This window comes from Pundamilia nyererei, unplaced genomic scaffold (genome assembly GCF_000239375.1).
Source record: "Pundamilia nyererei isolate P.nyererei 1_Seehausen unplaced genomic scaffold, PunNye1.0 scaffold00074, whole genome shotgun sequence".
NCBI classification, from domain to species: Eukaryota; Metazoa; Chordata; class Actinopteri; order Cichliformes; family Cichlidae; genus Pundamilia; species Pundamilia nyererei.
This window is the reverse complement of record NW_005187475.1, coordinates 2,115,659-2,133,563: the sequence shown is the minus strand read 5'-3', so window position 1 is coordinate 2,133,563 and position 17,905 is coordinate 2,115,659. Positions and strand designations below refer to the sequence as shown.

At 40.1% G+C, this 17,905-nt stretch overlaps 1 protein-coding gene across 4 annotated transcripts in view; it reads left to right on the top strand.

Annotated features, from left to right (window-relative positions):
* The window catches only part of esr2a (estrogen receptor 2a), a 25,781-nt gene extending 9,546 nt beyond the window's left edge, over window positions 1-16,235 (top strand). Inside the window, exons 1-9 of one of the 4 annotated variants that reach the window (XM_013911906.1) lie at window positions 1,225-1,591; window positions 2,681-3,347; window positions 3,616-3,809; window positions 6,038-6,154; window positions 7,430-7,738; window positions 10,242-10,380; window positions 10,881-11,014; window positions 13,737-13,920; window positions 14,116-16,235. In XM_013911906.1, coding sequence (XP_013767360.1) covers window positions 2,968-3,347; window positions 3,616-3,809; window positions 6,038-6,154; window positions 7,430-7,738; window positions 10,242-10,380; window positions 10,881-11,014; window positions 13,737-13,920; window positions 14,116-14,350 — 1,692 coding nt within the window. In that variant the 5' untranslated portion in view covers window positions 1,225-1,591; window positions 2,681-2,967 and the 3' untranslated portion in view covers window positions 14,351-16,235. Of the gene's footprint in view, window positions 1-1,224; window positions 1,592-2,487; window positions 3,348-3,615; window positions 3,810-6,037; window positions 6,155-7,429; window positions 7,739-10,241; window positions 10,381-10,880; window positions 11,015-13,736; window positions 13,921-14,115 lie in introns of those variants that run through there. The other 3 variants (XM_005737271.2, XM_005737270.2, XM_013911905.1) reach the window with 3 other exon arrangements.
* The last annotated feature ends 1,670 nt before the right edge of the window (window positions 16,236-17,905 follow it).

Genomic DNA, 17,905 nt, shown 5'->3' with positions numbered 1-17,905 from the left:
GATGGGTGGATGTGGGTCAGCATTCCTCCTGTAGTCCACGATGAGCTCCTTGGTCTTCTCGGTATTAAGCAGCAGGTTGTTTCTGTCGCACCACTCAGCCAGACGATCCACCTCCTCCCTGTACCTCATCGTTGTCGTTGATGAGGCCAATCACCGTGGTGTTGTTGTTGTTGTCCTGGTGTGAGAGGACAGAGTGCAGTGCGATGGAGACTGCATCCTCTGTGCTCCTGTTCTGGCAGTATGCGAATCGGTGGGGGTCCAGAGTGTGTGTGTGTGTGTGTGTGTGTGTGGGGGGGGCAGGATTTGAAGTGTTATGTACCTAAAGGCTAAAAGACCCCTGTATTTATAACAAATTTTGGCTTTTCAAACTAGAAAATAAAAAATTCAGATGAACCATTAAACAGGTGCTAAACCATATCAGAGCAAACCAGAGCCATCCCCAGTCGGCTTCTTCCATACCTCATAAAACATCCTTGGACTTTGACTTTGAAATAAAAGAATTTTATCCACTGACCTCAGTAAAGTTATGTACTGTGTGAATTTTACCTGCTATTTAGGTCAAAAGAGAAAAAATAGTTGCACATTCACATAAAAAAATGAGGCAGGAAGAGCTGAGTGAACAACAGCTCAAACACCGCAGGACTCCAATTTATCGCACGCTGAAAGCTTTAAATTTTGAGCACAACTGTTTCACAAGAGAATAACACACTGCTCTGTGCATTGTCTGAAACCGAGAACTTTTCCACAGTGAAAATTTCTAATGCTGATGATTATTCAATTAATCAACAGAAACTGGAAACAGTTTTTACGATCCTTTCTTTTAGTGAGTTTTTAAAATCAGAAATCCAGGTTTGAGCTTTATAAATGTGAGGATTTTATGTTTTTTGTACCGCATAACTAGGTCCATAACCCGTCTTTAGATGTTTTCCCACTTGTTTATAGTCATCAAAATAATAGATTATCTGGAAAATAATTTTAACAAATCAAACCAAAATTGGATGAATCTCTCAACTGCTGGGTGTTTTTCATGTAAATTGTTCATCCTTCAGTGGCCTGTAATGTGTCACATGTCTTTAGGGCATCATCGGAAAAGTTTGTTTGCAAAACTTCCACAGTAGAGGTCATAACTCTCATGCTTCGTAATAAATCCTTGAGGTCACTGATGAAAATATTATTTTGTGTTTCCCTGCCTTCATTTTTCATTATGTTTTCACATCTGTAAGAACGGCATTTGCAGGCATGGTTGAATTTCATGTCATAAAAAGGAGAATTCACCTTGGTTTCTTTCAAACTGTCCCAAATATTTAATTGGCACTTATGACAGTTGAAGCTCTGAGTCCATTTACTGCCGTTTCTTTAGCAGTGCTCATTTTACTTGTAGCAGAAGCCTCCAACTACTCCTACGGGTTATCGAGTTTGTTACTCTTCTCTGATATTTACTGAGATTAATTCAGGCGTTTTTCCTGGATAAGTAATGACTTACAGGTGTGGGCTTTATGCCACAAAGGTAGAGACACTGTGTACCAGCGACTGAAGACAGACTCCTGCCATTCAGGAATGATTAACTGCTGGATTTGATTCATCAGATGTGGTAAGAGTAAACCAACGTGTCCTTGGGCTGCACTGTGGTGCGTTACTGTGCACTCGCACTGCATTTATTGATCTTTCAGGTGTTTCTGTCCACAGGGCATCATAAATCACAATTTCTTTTTCCTCTCACCATTTTTGGTAGATACTGCAGGTGTTTTGAAGAAGCAAGTGAAATTGTAGCGTCTACTGATCGTTAGAGCTGACATTTTTATATTTTTTCATCGTTCTGATGGTCACTGTAGTGGCTATATTAATTTCTTAAAGTTCTTTCTTTCTCTTATATGTAATATAACCACACTACTGACGGACAAGCGCCTGTTTTTATGCGTTGTCGTTAGTAACAGCGACGGTAACACCTTCGTGTGTGGCTTGTTTATGTTCCACATACACCTTTCACAATAAAGCTCAAGATCCTGTTGAGACTTTTCAAAATAAACTGAATCACGTGAAAGAGCAGATTATTTACGGATGAGAGGTAAAAAAGAGCCGCCAGGTGCTAAAAAATAAACCTTAGACTCAAACGTTAGAACAGGCTTTCCCCGCAGCACGCCATGTAATAAATACAAAGAAAACGGCGGCCTTTACAACTTGTGTCTAAAAATGTATACGTAGATTTTGGTCATATCGCACAGCCCTATAAACCACTACACTGTGCAAAAGTAAGCTTCCGCTGAAGAGTGTGTGGGCTCACTCCTAGAGATGGGGCGAGGGGCTCAGACAGTTAGAAGGGTTCAATTTTGCACCAGTTCCAGTGATTCAGGAATTTTACTAGAATTCCTCCTATGTGCATGCCACGTATAAGCCTAGTATGTGCAGTGTTTTGGAGAAATCTATACACCCTGTAGCTTCTCTTTGTGGAGTGGGAGTGGTAGGCTTAGCTGGGACTACTGTTCCCACTCTTTTCGTTCTTTTTGATTCTACTTTTTCCCTTTTTTCTGTAAACTGATTGTACTCAGATATTATCAGGGGAGCTAAGTATGAAGTTTTACCAAAGTTTAAAAGAAGAGATTGTAAATGAAATATATTTATTTCATCTACAATCGCAGGTCAAGCCAGTATATCAACCTGTCCCTTCTTCTTTCTTGTCCAGGTGGAAAGTTCTGCTGCTTTTACTGATGAAAAACCCATGGCAGGACTGAGAAGGAATAGTGAACATCCCTCCTACCCTGTCTTACACTCCTCTCCTGTAAACCTCCATCTTCTGGACTGTTTCACGAGGATATTCAGTTATGCCGAGCAGAAAGCAAAGTAAAATCCATTTCTCAGCTTTGACCATGTGAGCTCTGAGGTAGCTCTCTTAGCTCTGTTGTTTTTTGGCGACTCTTTCCAGTTGCCGGTAATGTAGTAATTCAAGTGATATTAGAAGCGTTTGGTGTCATGATGGCCGCTGCCTCCTCGCCTGAGAAGCTGCTGCTGCAGCTCGAGGAGATCGACTCCAGCCGAGCTGGTAGCTGCATTCTCTCCCCGATCCTCGGCTCCTCTTCTCCTGGTCTGTCCCATGAAACAAGCCAGCCCATCTGTATCCGCTCACCATATACCGACCTCGGCCATGACTTCGCCACCATACCTTTTTACAGTCCAACTATCTTCAGCTATGGTGGTCCGAGCATTTCTGAATGCTCCTCTGTCCATCAGTCTCTGAGCGCCTCTTTATTTTACAGCCGTGTGGGGACGCCCATTACGCTGCACTGCCCGCAGAGTCGATCCCAGCAAGGCCAGTCAGCCCAGACTCCGTGGGACAGTGTTATAACAACCAGGTAGGACTGGGCGCAACACCTTGACTACGCTGTGCTCTTTAATCAGTAGTTGGCCAGCTAATGATTATTCAATTAGTACTTAACCTGTTATTTATTGAACAGCTGTTTTTAGTAACCTTTTTCTCCAGTTTTTTCTTTTTCAACTAAAGCTACAGCAAGCTATAAATAATCATCTGTAATCACAATACTGATTCAGTGATTTATTACTGTGTATTACTTTTAATCAACTGTTTTACATACTTAATCTACATGTTTTTGTCTTGGGAAGAAATCATGACTCAAAACTGTCTGTTAGCAAGAGTGTGAGGAGGCGCTCCCAGGAGAGCGAGGAGAGCATGGCGTCTTCAGGTGGGAAGGCAGACCTCCACTACTGTGCTGTGTGTCATGACTATGCTTCAGGCTACCACTATGGAGTCTGGTCGTGTGAGGGGTGTAAGGCCTTCTTCAAGAGGAGCATCCAAGGTGAGACAAAACATACGTAGGGTTCGAATAATTGCTTGAAATCCTTGAAAATGCTTGAATTTTAATATTGACTTTTTAAGGTTTGAAAAGTGCTTGAATTTCAAATGTGGTGCTTAAAAGTGCTTGAAACTGTATTTCATTCACAACAAATAGCTGTCTGACCAAATGGTTTTCTTATCAGATAGAGAAATAAAATGAGTCGCAAAGTTGAAAAGCTAATTTTCTCAGTTGGATGCCTGTTTATTTAAGGGAGATGAATAATACATTCTAATTGTACCTAATAATATCACAGATGATAGATTAAATAAATAGATTTTAAGTAGATGCTTGTGCATTCTGAAAGTCTTATATGTTGAATTGAACTGAGTATGTCATCTGTTTAAAGCCTCTCCCAGTCAGTGCTGCTCTCCATGCCTGTCTCGCACATGGTGTTATTAGCACAAACACTTTAAAGGTGATAATTTATGACTGTAACAATAATACAGACAGCAATGTTATTAAACAACTTAGTTGGTTTTATTGGGAATTAACTTTTAACCTGTTAGGCCCCCAGGGGCTTTCTGCTTGAAAATGAAATGACCAAAATAAATGGAGTATTTCTCTGCAATTACAAAGTCTGTGTAAACAATCTTGGTATGAAAATAAAGCTAACACTTGTGAGACGTCATCAGAGGTGTAAATATTACTGCAGATTGATTGGTAGAGCAGATGTTCATGCACTACTTAAAACTGTGTCACTGTTGCAAAGTCCTGATTGCTTCTCTCAAATCTAAAGATGTGCAACTTTGCTCTTGTTGGTTGGTGTTTCACACCACTTCTGTTTTATTTTGTACTTTATCTAAGTGTCTTTTTTGTGCTTTTCTGCGCTTTTCTTCACCAGTTTCATATTAATGTCGACGTAACTCCTTTGGTCGTACCCATCCAAATGTTATGTTTATGCCTTGCTGACTTATTAGTAAAGAATAAACTAATAAGTCCTCTAGGATATAACCTTACACCCTAGATCTTGGTGGATTTTGGATGCTCCTGTTTTAATAGTTGGTAGCGCTGACACTGAGTCACTACAGCGCACTTTCTGTGCAGTATTAGCAAGTCTGCGCAGAGCTCCACACGCGTAAATGATCTGATGTCCTCCTGCTGACCTTTGTCTGATGGCTTTGACTCATCCCTGCTGGACCTCGTGGCTCAGTTAGTGGATGTTTTGTGGATAGTGGTCACTATAATTCCCATCTTTATATCTATTATATTAGTACTAGTTCTGCTCTTTTATTCCCATGCTTAATAAAGTTGATAATATTCCACGTTTAAGTACAAATTTGTGACATCCACACTGTTCTCACACAGGCCACAAAACAGCTGGACAAAGAGCAGTTTCCCTGACTTTCATGTGTTTTGTGATGGTTTTATCTACCCATCCACAACATCATTTCCCCAAACAGCCTTCTTTGGCTCATAGCTGTGTCCTACATGGTATAATTGCTCCCATCTCTATTTGGGGGAGACACGCTGGAGCTATTATCACTTCAGTACGAAGCTTTTCTGGTTGTCACCTGGAGGATTCTACTGATGCTTATCAGGGAAAACTTTGTGCACTTAAACGTCCAGTTTCCCAGAGCTTTTTATACTCGCTGCCTGACAGATTGCCTAGTCAGAGGCTTGCCTGGAACAAATCCACATTCTGTGGTGTCAAGTCATTAACTTCCCATTATAATCAAAATTTATTTCATAATGATAATTTGAAGCTAAAACTTGTATGTTGTCAATTTAAGCTTTATTTTACAGGTGTTATGACATAATCTTGTATTACACAACACTTTGAGCTTTTGAACAAATATATTCAAAACTAGACCATTTAACCATTGCTATACATTAAGGCAAACCAGTATGCGTATATCATGCTAAACTGAATTTAGATGGTAATTTTGGATCACAGTTGACATTTTTCTGAAAATACCACTGTTCAAACAATATGTCTGCCTATGCAAATTAAGTCTTTGAGCAAAATGGCCAGGGTAGGGAGAGAGGACTTGAACTGACCACAAAGGACTGCTTGTCATCAATGATTTTTGCTGGAAGTTGCACAAGCTGGAAATTCTCAGTCTGCCTGTCTGTTGTGCAGGGATGCAACTTTGCATTGTATTTTTCTTCATACAACTCATTTTTCATTTTTTCTATCCAACTTTTTATTTTTGTCTCAATGTCTGTCTCTTTGTGTCTTTTTGTTTTAGGACACAATGACTATATCTGCCCGGCAACCAATCAGTGCACTATTGACAAGAACCGCCGCAAGAGCTGCCAGGCATGTCGCCTTCGCAAATGCTATGAAGTTGGCATGACCAAATGTGGTTAGTATGATTATATGTATACATTGTTTCATATTTCTGAAATATGGCTGGGTGGCTGTAGCTCAGGTGGCAGAGCAGGTCAGCCACTAATCAGAAGGTCGGTGGTTCGATCCCAGGCTGCCTCCTGGCTGCATGCCAAATATCCTTGGGCAAGATACTAACCCCATGTTTGCCTACTGGTGGTCAGAGGGCCACCAGTGGCGCCAGTGTCCGGCAGCCTCGCGTCTGTCAGTGCGCCCCAGGGCAGCTGTGGCTACAACGTAGCTTGCCATTACCAGTGTGTGAATGTGTGTGTGAATGGGTGGATGACTGAATGTAGTGTGAAGCGCTTTGGGGTCCTTAGGGACTGAGTAAAGCGCTATACAAATGCAGGCCATTTACCATTTAGTTCTGATAGAAGTTTTTGCATTTTGTTTTTCTGAATCCAGCCAACAGTAACTTGATGTTCTGATTATTACCTAAACAACTTGGTCATGTGATGATGTTTGGTTTATTTTATCTAAAATTTGAATGATGTGATTACTAATTATACAGTATTGATATTATACATATGCTTGAATATATTTTTCTAATGTTCTTGTTTACTTGTAAGATCAGTTTATTTCTATTTTTTTCTGTAGAATCGTACAACAACATGACAGAACTATGTTTCATTATAGGCAAGAGCAAGAACAATATATGTTTTAATATTCCATAATATTTTAGTATTTGTTTGCCTATTAATTCACATTTCATTAAAGAAGTCTTCATTCCTGCATTTGATCTGCTCTTGTAGTGTTTTGGTTAAAACGTGAAGTTTTAATTATGGGTATCACTGCAATGATGCAGGGATATCTGGATAGAAATAAAGTTTAATCCAAATGTTGTTCTTTAATATGGTTCCAGCGCTTTTACTTTAGTTTTTTTTTCTACATATGAGAAATGTGATCTGGCTCTAAAAGCCACCACTGGCTCTATTAATAATTTCCACACAAAACAAATCTTTTCAACATCTGTTTGCAGTAAATAGGATTCCCATACCCTAAATTTGGATTTCAGTTTATTCCGACATTTTGTTTTCCAAGTAGGAACTACATGGTGCCAGATCTTGTAGCCTGTTCAGTGATTTCTGTCTGTAACTGATGGACTTGCTGCTTGCCATTTTTGCTTTACCCTTCTTAACCCCCCAAAATTGCAATCTTATATAGAAAACAACAGCAAAATTTAACAGATATGGACAGTCTGGAACATGGGTTAAAATTGGCTATAATTTAATGCTTGCCTTGTTACTCACAGGTATTCGAAAGGAGCGTGGAAACTACAGGAATTCGCAGGCAAGGCGGCTAACCCGTCAATCCTCACAGTACATAACAGCTGAACCAAAGGGCATAACTGGACCAGCTGAAGGTTCATTAAATGAGCCCGAAAAACCTGCACTGACCCCAGAGCAGCTAATTGAGCGGATATTGGAGGCGGAGCCGCCAGATATCTACCTCATGAAGGACGCGAAGAAGCCGCTGACCGAAGCAAGCATCATGATGTTGCTCACCAACCTGGCAGATAAAGAGCTGGTTCACATGATTAGCTGGGCCAAGAAGATTCCAGGTGTTTGTTTTTGTGATATTTCAAAAAAAAAATTAGATGAATTTATATAATTAAAAAAAATTTTTTTTCTTCTTCAGGTTATTCAGGTCAACAAAAAATCTAAATGAATGTGGAGAATCAGACCTTCCATTTTCATTGGTCAATCAGAAGAAAATGTATGTGCAGTGTCCCCATTCAAATCTAATAAAACAAAACGGGTCCAAAAATAGGGTTCAAATATCACTTTACCAGCAGATTTTCTCCGACTGTGCATGTGCAAAGTTACATAGCAATGTGGCAATACCACTTAATTAATGGTTTGAGCCAGAGTGCTGACACAAATAAGTGTTTCGCCAATAGAGCAATTCATGTCATGAATAAATAAAGTGTAGTATACACTGATGAAGAAAATGTACACTTCTTTTTGTAATTTTTAGGCAACATCAATGTGATTGATTGTGAGTCTCCTATTCAACCAAATCCCAAAGATGTTCTGTTGGTTTAAGATCTGGTGACTGAGGAGGCCATATGAGTACAGTGAGGTCATCGTCATGATCAAGAAACCAGTTTGAGCTTTGTGATGGTGTGTTTGCCTGCTGCAAGCAGCCATGAGATGACGTTGGAGTTAGTACATTATAGTTTCAGTTATGAAGGAATATAAATGGTTAGCCACAAGACTTGGGTAGGTGGTGGCATTTAAACAGTGCTCAGTTGGTACTAAGAAGCCCAAACTTGTACCATTACACCAACCTGAACCTTTGATAGAAGGCAGCATGGATCTGTACGTTCTTGTTGTTTACACCAAATTCTGGCTCTAGCATCTAAAGTTTTGACCAGGAAAAGTTTTTCCAGTCTTTTCTTGTCCGTTATCTTGTGTGAACTTTAATCTTGGCCTCGTGTTTTTTAGCTGACAAGAGTGGGACACAGTGAGCTGCTGTAGTCCATCTGCTTCAGGGACATATTGCGGATTCAGAGATGCTCTTTTACATATCTTGATTGTAACATGTGTGATTTTAACAGTTGCTGCTGACTTCTTTTCAGATCACAACGTATTTTCTCTCTTTCAGACTATTTAGACTAGACTAGTGTGGCACCAACAACCATGCCATGTTCAATCACTTACATAACCTTTTTTTCCCCATTCTGATTTTTGGTTTGAACTCTCGCATGTTGACTTCTATACTTTCTTAAAAGCACTGAGTTGCTTCCATTTGAAAGCTGATAAGTCAATATTTGCACTTGACAAAAGAGCTGGTGAGTATATAGCACAACACACACAGTAACAAAGTTGCCATCATTAATCGTTAGTTCTCATTTACAACATTTTGATTAGTTGAATCTTGTATTAGATGAAAGCTTTTCTATATAAAACAAGGGCATTTCAAAGTGCTCCTGAAACAGCTGTTATTACGTCTAGTTTTCATGTTTGCTTGAGTTGAGAAATGCAATTGGTTTGAGATTATACAAAGAGTCTTTCTACAACATCAGTAAAAATTGCTTTAATGATAACAGATCTAGGTATTTTATTCTTCTCGCTGAGCAGTTCACTGTCTCAAGACAGCTAATGATGTGTTTGTGGCTTGGCACAGTCATTTGTGTCTGCTTTATTTAGCGTTTGAGCCTGTAAAACACAGCAGCAGTGATGGAACTGGAGTCTGGCAGTGAGCTGTGAAATAACAATGTATCACAAAGGGTGGATTTCTGTAGCCTTGTTAATGAATTCTGACTGCTTGTGGCATGTGGTGAATTTAACAAATTTAAGCCTGAAAAAGTGAAATAAATCATTATAGCAAAGAACCATTTAACCCAGGAAGTGTCCTTGTCAGATGCCTGAAACACCTCCGCTGGCTCCTTTTGATGTGGAGGAGTAGCAACTCTACTCTGAGCCCCTCCTGGATCGGTAATTAGTGACAAAGGGCAGCCCTGGCAGGCCCTGGCACTGTTTGTCCATCGGGAAAAACTCCAGTGTACAGGCAACAAGCCGAGGGGATACTAAGATACCGACCCCAACCCACCGCCTTTCAGCAAGGGCTACTCCAGACTGAGACACAGTCAAGGCCTGTCTCGGGGACACTGGTTCCTGTTTTTTGGGTCTTTTTCATTTATCTAACTCTTAGTAAATTGTGAGGTGCCTCGTAATCAGTACTTGTTATTATGTTTTTTAACCTGTTTGCTGAGACGGTGCCGTGTTTTTGTTTTACCTTGTTGGTTCGTTAATCAGTATCAAGTCTTAATGGCACTGCCTGTAAAAAGGTGGTCTTTTTAGGGGTTTTGCTTGTTTTAGGTTTTATTTTATTGTTTTTTATTTATTTATTTATTTTTTGGTTTGGATATTTTTAGGTCAGCATTCTGTTTTTGCATTTACGGACAATGAGATGGAAAAAAATTGCTTCCAACCAAGTTGTTTACCTCCTGTTTCTCTTCATGCTGCTGCCTAGTTGCTCATTAGACTTGTTATTCAGGTTTCTGTGATATGCTTCATCTGCTCACAGCTATGTACTTTATGATTACATCCTTTTCTCAGGGTTTGTGGAGCTTAGTCTCGTAGACCAGGTCCATCTGTTGGAGTCCTGCTGGCTGGAGGTGTTGATGATTGGACTGATGTGGAGGTCAGTGGACCATCCAGGAAAACTCATCTTCTGCCCTGACCTCAGCCTGAGCAGGTACCACCTCCTAAACCTTTTTTCACTCGCCTGATTAGAGGCACTTGCTTCTAAAGAGTTATTAGTGGTTCCCAGTGTACTTACACACAATATCTTATGATAATACACCAAACCTCTGTATGTTTGTTTCTGTGTCTGTCAACTCCTCCTAGACCATCAGGGCTTGAGCAACCAAATCTGGCTCCTAAAGGTTCTTGGCTACATCGCATATTACGATGGCATCATGTTGCCTGGCAACCACCTAGCAATAGGCTACAACAACCCGTTTTTAGCATTTAAGAACCTAAAACACCTATTCTGGGTTTTTTGGTGATCTTTTCTGCCAGCTGAGAGACATCACTAATGTTACTCTCCTTCCTCTTGTGTAAAGTGCTTCAGAGTTAAAACAGCAGATCCTCTTTTACTTCTTGGTGGGAGTTACATCTGTGTTATGTCTGCCTAATTTGTGGAGGTAAAAATCAAGAGTGTGATGCAATTAAATAACATTTTTGTCTTTTTAGAGAAGAAGGAAACTGCGTCCAGGGCTTTGTGGAGATCTTTGACATGCTGATAGCTGCCACAACCAGGGTGAGAGAGCTCAGGCTGCAGAGGGAGGAGTACGTCTGCCTCAAGGTCATGATCCTCCTCAACTCCAGTGAGTGAGCATGTTTGTGTGGGCGGACATGAGGTCCACTCTCAGTGTCATGTGCTTAATGTGCATGTGCGTAAGTGAGACTGAGACTGTTTGTTTGTCTCCAGAACATGAACCCACAATGGGGTGTTAGATTGGTATCTCAGCATGTAATCTTGTGAGCCTACACATGGTAAGTATGTCCATAAACCAAATAACTAGCAGTGAAGACTGCTAGTTATTTGAAACTACACAGTGTTCCCTGTGTAGTTTCAAATAACACTGTGTAGTTTCAGTCTGTGCTATGAGGACTCAGAGGTTCTGCTAAAGTAGCTGGAGTAGCAGGTGGTACATAAGTGAAGATGAACACGGTCGAGGCCTCTCTGGTGAGATCATTAATGTTTTCTTTTTAATTGCCTCCACAAGCGAAGTCAGACTTTTGTCTGACTTTGCCGACTACAGAGCTGTTTCACCTTCAGCCCCAGAATATAAAAATCAAATGTTATTAAAAGTTTGTTTTTATTAAATCAGAGCTGACTAAAATGGCCAAGACTACAGAATATGGTTTAGATTCAAGTAAGAGCATTTACTGTCACATAGAAGAAAACCACATGATTCCTTGTGGGACCTAGTCACCCTAAATACATTTAAGATGATCAGATCCCAACAAACTAAATGTGAGGCATGGTGTGTTTTTGTGTAAGAAGTACTCTTAAAGTGTCTTTGAAATGGATCTATCTAGCATTCTTGAACTTGGACACTTAGCAAAAAGCACACTCATGCAATATGAGAATGTAATCAGTGTGAAAGTGTGATTTTTATTTATTTTTATTTGTTTAGGGCACTCGAGCCTCACGTTAGCTGGGATAATGTTAGCCTTTAACCAGCTGCTGTTGTTTAGCTGGCTTGTTGTCAGGATGGATGCATGTCTAATCTGTTGACTGTAAGTAATTGTGACAATATCGGGAATAAAAGAGCATGTTTATGCACGTTTTTGTGTTTTAGCAGCCTGACTTTAGTTCAGGAGATGAGGCTTGAGGTGAGTAGGAAGAGGATTAGGTGACAGAGGAGAGAGAGCAGTGATGGAGGAGGAGACATGATAAGAACAAAATGATGAAAAATGTATTTAAATGTTTAGTGTTCACATATAGTTTAAAAAGAACTATTTGTGACCTTTAAAATGAACTTATAATGCATGCTATGTATGTGTCCACTCATTCATTTTATTTGTTTTTTTTGGGGGGGTGGTAGTTGTGCATCCGTACAAGAGCACGCTGCTTTTGGAGCTCAACATTTGTTTTGTAAAAGGAATGAGTAGGTGTTTGCAAACTATAGTAAAGGCATTATGTTAAGTTGTTATTAAGAAGTTCAACGTCTGGCATAGTTTAAAAGGAAAAAAAGGAGTTTACTTGATTAGTCAGTGGTTTGGGAGAGCAACCAGTTAAACCACCCACCCCACCACTAAGAAACACCTGTGGGTACTGTCGCGTTTTTTGTATGCAGTAAAACTAAGGTGTGTCATCCAGATCTTTGCACTGTACACTCAGAATACACACACACACACACACACACACACACACACACACACACACACACACACACACACACACACACACACAGAAAATGATCAACAAATGCATGGAGTTGAAGATCATACTACTTTATTTAGTCAATTTAAAGCCAGTCCCTTTGACATCTGCTAATTCAATAGCATGAAAGCCCCAGACCAGAGCCCCTGTGTTACTTACTAACTCTCAAACAGTGGAAAACCCCATGGTGATGTTTTGTGAATAATCTTTTTGTAGCAGTGGAAAAAACTAAAACCGAAGTAGCTCAGAATGTTCCAAAAACAGATTTAAAGTTCTGCTGCCAGAGATAAAAAGCAGAGAGATTCTAACCAAGCAAATGTTTAGACGAGATTTTAATGACCCTCAAAATGAAAACTACTCCTTAAAGACGGAGACAGGGCAGTCCAGTGTGTACAGACAAGGCACCATCTGTGAGACACTGTTCTGTACTCTACAAATATTTGAGCAAACTGTATGTTCGATGCTTTGGCAGGATGTTTCTAAATGTTTGAGCATGTCAGCCCTTTTCAAACTGTATTTGCAAGCACAACAAGTGTTTATTTAGTGTTGAACAAAACACGGGGATTTTTCAGACTTCTGCTACCAGAAAGTTTCACAGTAGGAAAAGGGCTGCAAAATCAAATCCGTTTTTTTCCCCCTGGCTCATAATGCACCTCTGGGCGCAGACTACATGCATAAGCACCTTTTGATCCGTTTATAGTTGAAGCAAAGAGTCGATGTTACCTTACCAGAAGTCTTTTGCTTCTGTCCTTTGTTTTTTATGCCAAAGTAAATAAAAAAAACACTTGAAAAATATTTGTATTTATAACACCTGGTTACAATCCTTTGAGACTGTGTTATTTTCGGGGGTGTTAAATCTTTTGTATGCATTTTAAATAAATTGTGGATAAATTCCATTTAGCTGGTTCAGTCTGATGTTACCGGTGGTGTTGCACACGCTGGTTCTCTGGGTCATCTGTCCTTTTCCTGCTGTGACCGAATCAAGATGTCTGCATGAAAAATCCAGTTATGTTTTTGCACAGTTTACAAAGGTTAATGCACTTCAAAATGTTTTATTTACTTTAGCTTCCAACATTAAACTCCTATATTGATATCTGTAATATAGTCTTTACTGTGTAGACACACTTAAAGTGTATTTCTTCCCATTTGCTTTCCAGACATGTGCCTCAGTTCCTCAGACGGCAGCGAGGACCTGCAGAGCCGGTCCAAGCTGCTGCGCCTCCTGGACGCTGTGACAGAAGCTCTGGTGTTGGCCATCAGCAAAACCGGTCTCACCTTCCAGCAGCAGTACACCCGCCTGGCTCACCTGCTCATGCTGCTTTCACATATTCGTCATGTCAGGTAACAGGACCCAACATCATGCTATTAAAACCTGGATATTTTAAAAAAAGGGAGGCAGATCTGTAAAGGAATTTATTTTACAGCTCAGATTTATTCAAAGCCCTGCAGTGTTATGAAACACATTCATCTGACCAGATTGTTCCCATCAAAAGTCATTACGTTAACCTCTCGCCCAACTTTGTTTTCAATGTGCAGTAACAAAGGCATGGACCACCTCCACTGCATGAAAGTGAAGAACATAGTGCCTCTCTACGACCTGTTGCTGGAGATGTTGGATGCCCACATCATGCACAGCTCTCGTCTGCCTCACCAGCCTCCTCAGCAGGAGGAAGATCAGAGTGAGGCTCCTGCCCGGCTGCACAGCTCTGCAAGCAGACCTTCAAATACCTGGACTCCCAGTAGTGCTAGAGCTGGAGGTGAACCCCAGTAGTCAGATCAGAATTCCGATGCGAAAGAATTTTCACTGCTTTGCACAAAACTAGTTCACGGGAATGATGAGTATCTTCACAGGAACGAGAGCTGGATTCTCTGATCTGTCACTGGTGAATCTTTGACACGCTGCGCACAGTTTCTGGTGAACTTTCAATATCTTCAAAGTTAACCACATGGAGCACAGATCACGCTTTCAGGATTCTTTGCTTTTCCACTATATTGACAAAAGACTAAAGCGAAACAGGAACAAACTGTCAAACCTGGTCACTCAGCTGTACTCAGATATGTGACAGGACCATTAAATCAGTCAGTCGACCAATGAAAACCCATGCAGAAAAACAGATCACAGCTGATTTGATCACACCTCCCAATGACAGTATGTCTTTTTAAACTGATTAATCAGAGCCTGTACAGTTTGCTGGAACAAGCAGCTTATGTGTAACTGATTCGCAAAAACAAGCACCTGCAGAAAACTCACACTTTAACTCTGAGTTAAAGAAATCTTAAACTGTGAAACTTGCAGTGCTCACTGGCGTGTTTTCTTCAACAAATCTCAGTTTGTGTTTCGACTTTGTGTGTGTAGATGTTTTAATGCTTAAGTGGCTTTTCTATACACATGGACTTTAATGTCGAGGCTGCAACAAAAGACTGTTGTTACTGATTATTGTTGGGTCTATGCACTAAAACACTTATGATTTCCCCACAGACCAGGGTCACGGCTTCATCTGCTAAGTTTTGTCCATCCTACAGTTGCAAATGAAAATTTTTTTAGTCGATGAATTTCAAAAATCCATTGATTTTTATTCTTAGATTTATTTTGAAGATGGAGATGCATGAATAATAATAAAAATGCTGTTTGTACCCATGTTTAGACAACCCAAGGAATTATAACACATACATAAGATAATACTTTATATCCTCGTGTATGGGATTCAAATTTCATCATTTCACCTTATAACACAAAGATAGTTAAACTTCTGGGATATCAATCTGTCCACTTAAGAAGCATAAGCCATTGTGAACATCATCCACTTGCTTTGGTGCAACCAGTTGCGCTGTCTGTGCAACGATGCAACCCCCCCAACATGAACTGGTTTGGCACGTGGTGGCCTTGGACCACTTCTCTCTCCTTATGCCTCCTTACAGATCTTTCTCTGGTGTGACTTTTTTCCCTTGTGTCACTGCTAGTGACACAACGCAGCGCCTGCTGCACAGGCAGTCTAACTCCTCCAGGATGGCACATTCATACTCGCTGTTACAAGATGGTTTGCCGTGTCTCCAGGAGGATGAATACTAGGAGACGGGCAATTACCCAAGGGGAGCTGGACAGGACAGTAAAAGGGGTATCAATGCAGCAGCTGAACTGATATCGTCTTCTTATTATTGTGAGGAAGAACAGGAGGAGCCCTATAAAATGACCTCCACTGGACTATTCGCGAGCATGTTCCTGGCCAAACTGTCAGATGGTTGATAACGCTCATGCCACCGCCTGCAAAACCATTCCCTTCTTGCAGGGGTTGCCATTTACACCAAAGCAGGTGAAATAGATTGATGATGGATTCTGCTTCCTGACTGAACAGATTGATGTCCCTGAAGTTTACCTGACTATCTCTGATATTGTGATTATTGAGCGTTACCCTCATTTATTTTTTGAGTAGTGTATATGATCATTAAAGGCAGTATTTGCACAAAGCAGTTACTTTGTTAGCATCTCATGTATTTGTTGAATCGCTCACAGAGTTGTTTCATCTGGGTTAAAATTAACGAGAGAACTCCAGCTAAGAAGGTGATTTCTAGTAGAACTTAAGCTAATTGGCAGTGAATGTGGCAACTCTGATTTTCTTCTTTAGCTTAAAAAACAGACATGAAAACAATTCCTCAACTGAATGCTGATTTTTTTTTGTTTTTGTTTTTGTTAAATACAGTTATTTGAAAAAGAAAAATATCGAGCTGTGTTGAGCTGGTGCCTTCACTTGCTCTCAATGTCTGTGCTTTATTGTCAAAGATGCCTTACTGTTGCTCTTATGCCAACGTAGCACTTCAAAAAAGTTTCTATTTTTGTAGTTTTGAACTTGCTACAGTTGCTCTTTGTGACATGATGCAGCTTCAACAATCAGGATCACTGCAAGGTTCATCAAACAGAGGCCGCTGGACCCTCTGGACTCTGGTCTTTCTGTACAGCCTGTGCTTTTACTCTCATCAGCCTTTGTCACCAAACTGTTTAAGCACTGTGCACAGGTACTTCTTGTTCAATTCTGGGGAAAATGTTTGATGAATGTGTAAATCAGTAAAACAATACGAAAGGAGCCTTTGTCTTATTTGTTATTTATCAAACGCCGTGTTTTGCTAGCTTGCAAATGATCAGCAGAAGTAAATGTTAATGACTATTTAATTTTGAACACTCTTTAGTCTAGACTACAAAATTATTTTTTGATAAAACAGAGATACTATAACTACCGGTAGGTAAATTTTAATTTGGAAATTTAAAAAAAAGTATATATAAAATTCACAAACTCGAGAAAGAAAAGCACCAATTCATTTTCTTTAGCCAAAAATGATTGGTGATTTTGGGGCAAACAAAACGAATCCTATACAAAGGGTAGTTAGTGTAAGTCACAGAAAACAGATGGCGGTGCCACTCGGATGGAGCGGGTCATGTGTAGCACATTAACAAGTGTTCTCTGAACCAAATAAAATCTTTTAAAAGAAGGTCCCTCGAGTAGTCTTTCCAGAACTTCCAGTCCTAATCTCTAACTGCGATTAACATTGAATGATGTTATCCCTGAGGGTTTTGTTAGTGCAGCAGAGTACTGTGGGCTTGGCTTGATAAATGAAAACCGTTCCTTTTCGGGGACCCCTCTTTAAATCCAGCATCTGATCAGCACTGCTTGAACACCGGCAGAGGCCTCAGATGTAGGATGTAGAAGTAAGAACATAGCAGAGAATGCGCCCAATGATGAAAATAGCAAATAGAACAAAAATGAGTGAAGTGGCCGTCTAAGATGCTGTTTTTTTGTTTTGTTTTTTTAAAAACAGCCATGTATTACTTCTGCCAAGTATGTTTTCTTTTAGATAGGATTTGCAAGTGTGCACGCGGTTTGAATGAATTCTAATAAAACTTTGACCTCAGCTGATGGCCTGCCTCTGGCTCCTTGTTTGCAGCTTCTCATCCTCATTACAAAAGTACATTTTGTGACATAAACACACATATACTCACACCTACAGTAGACAACACAACAAGATTGTTAGTTTGTGTATCCATGTTCGTTCATTTGGTTTTTCTTACAGCTTTGGTAGTTGAAGACACTGTTGTGTTCTTCCACTTGTGCTCTGTCCACTCTATTCTTATCTTATTATCCATTTTCTCCTTTTCCTGTACTCTTTCTGCTTGTTAGCTTGGCACTGCCATAGCACACATGCACTGGGAACACAAACAAGAGGAGCCTATAGAGTCTATAGAGATTTTTAGAAAAGCAAATATGTTTGGCACAAAGGTGCATTCAGGTTCTGATTTAGATTGCAAAAAGCTGACAGACAAGATGCTCTTATAAAA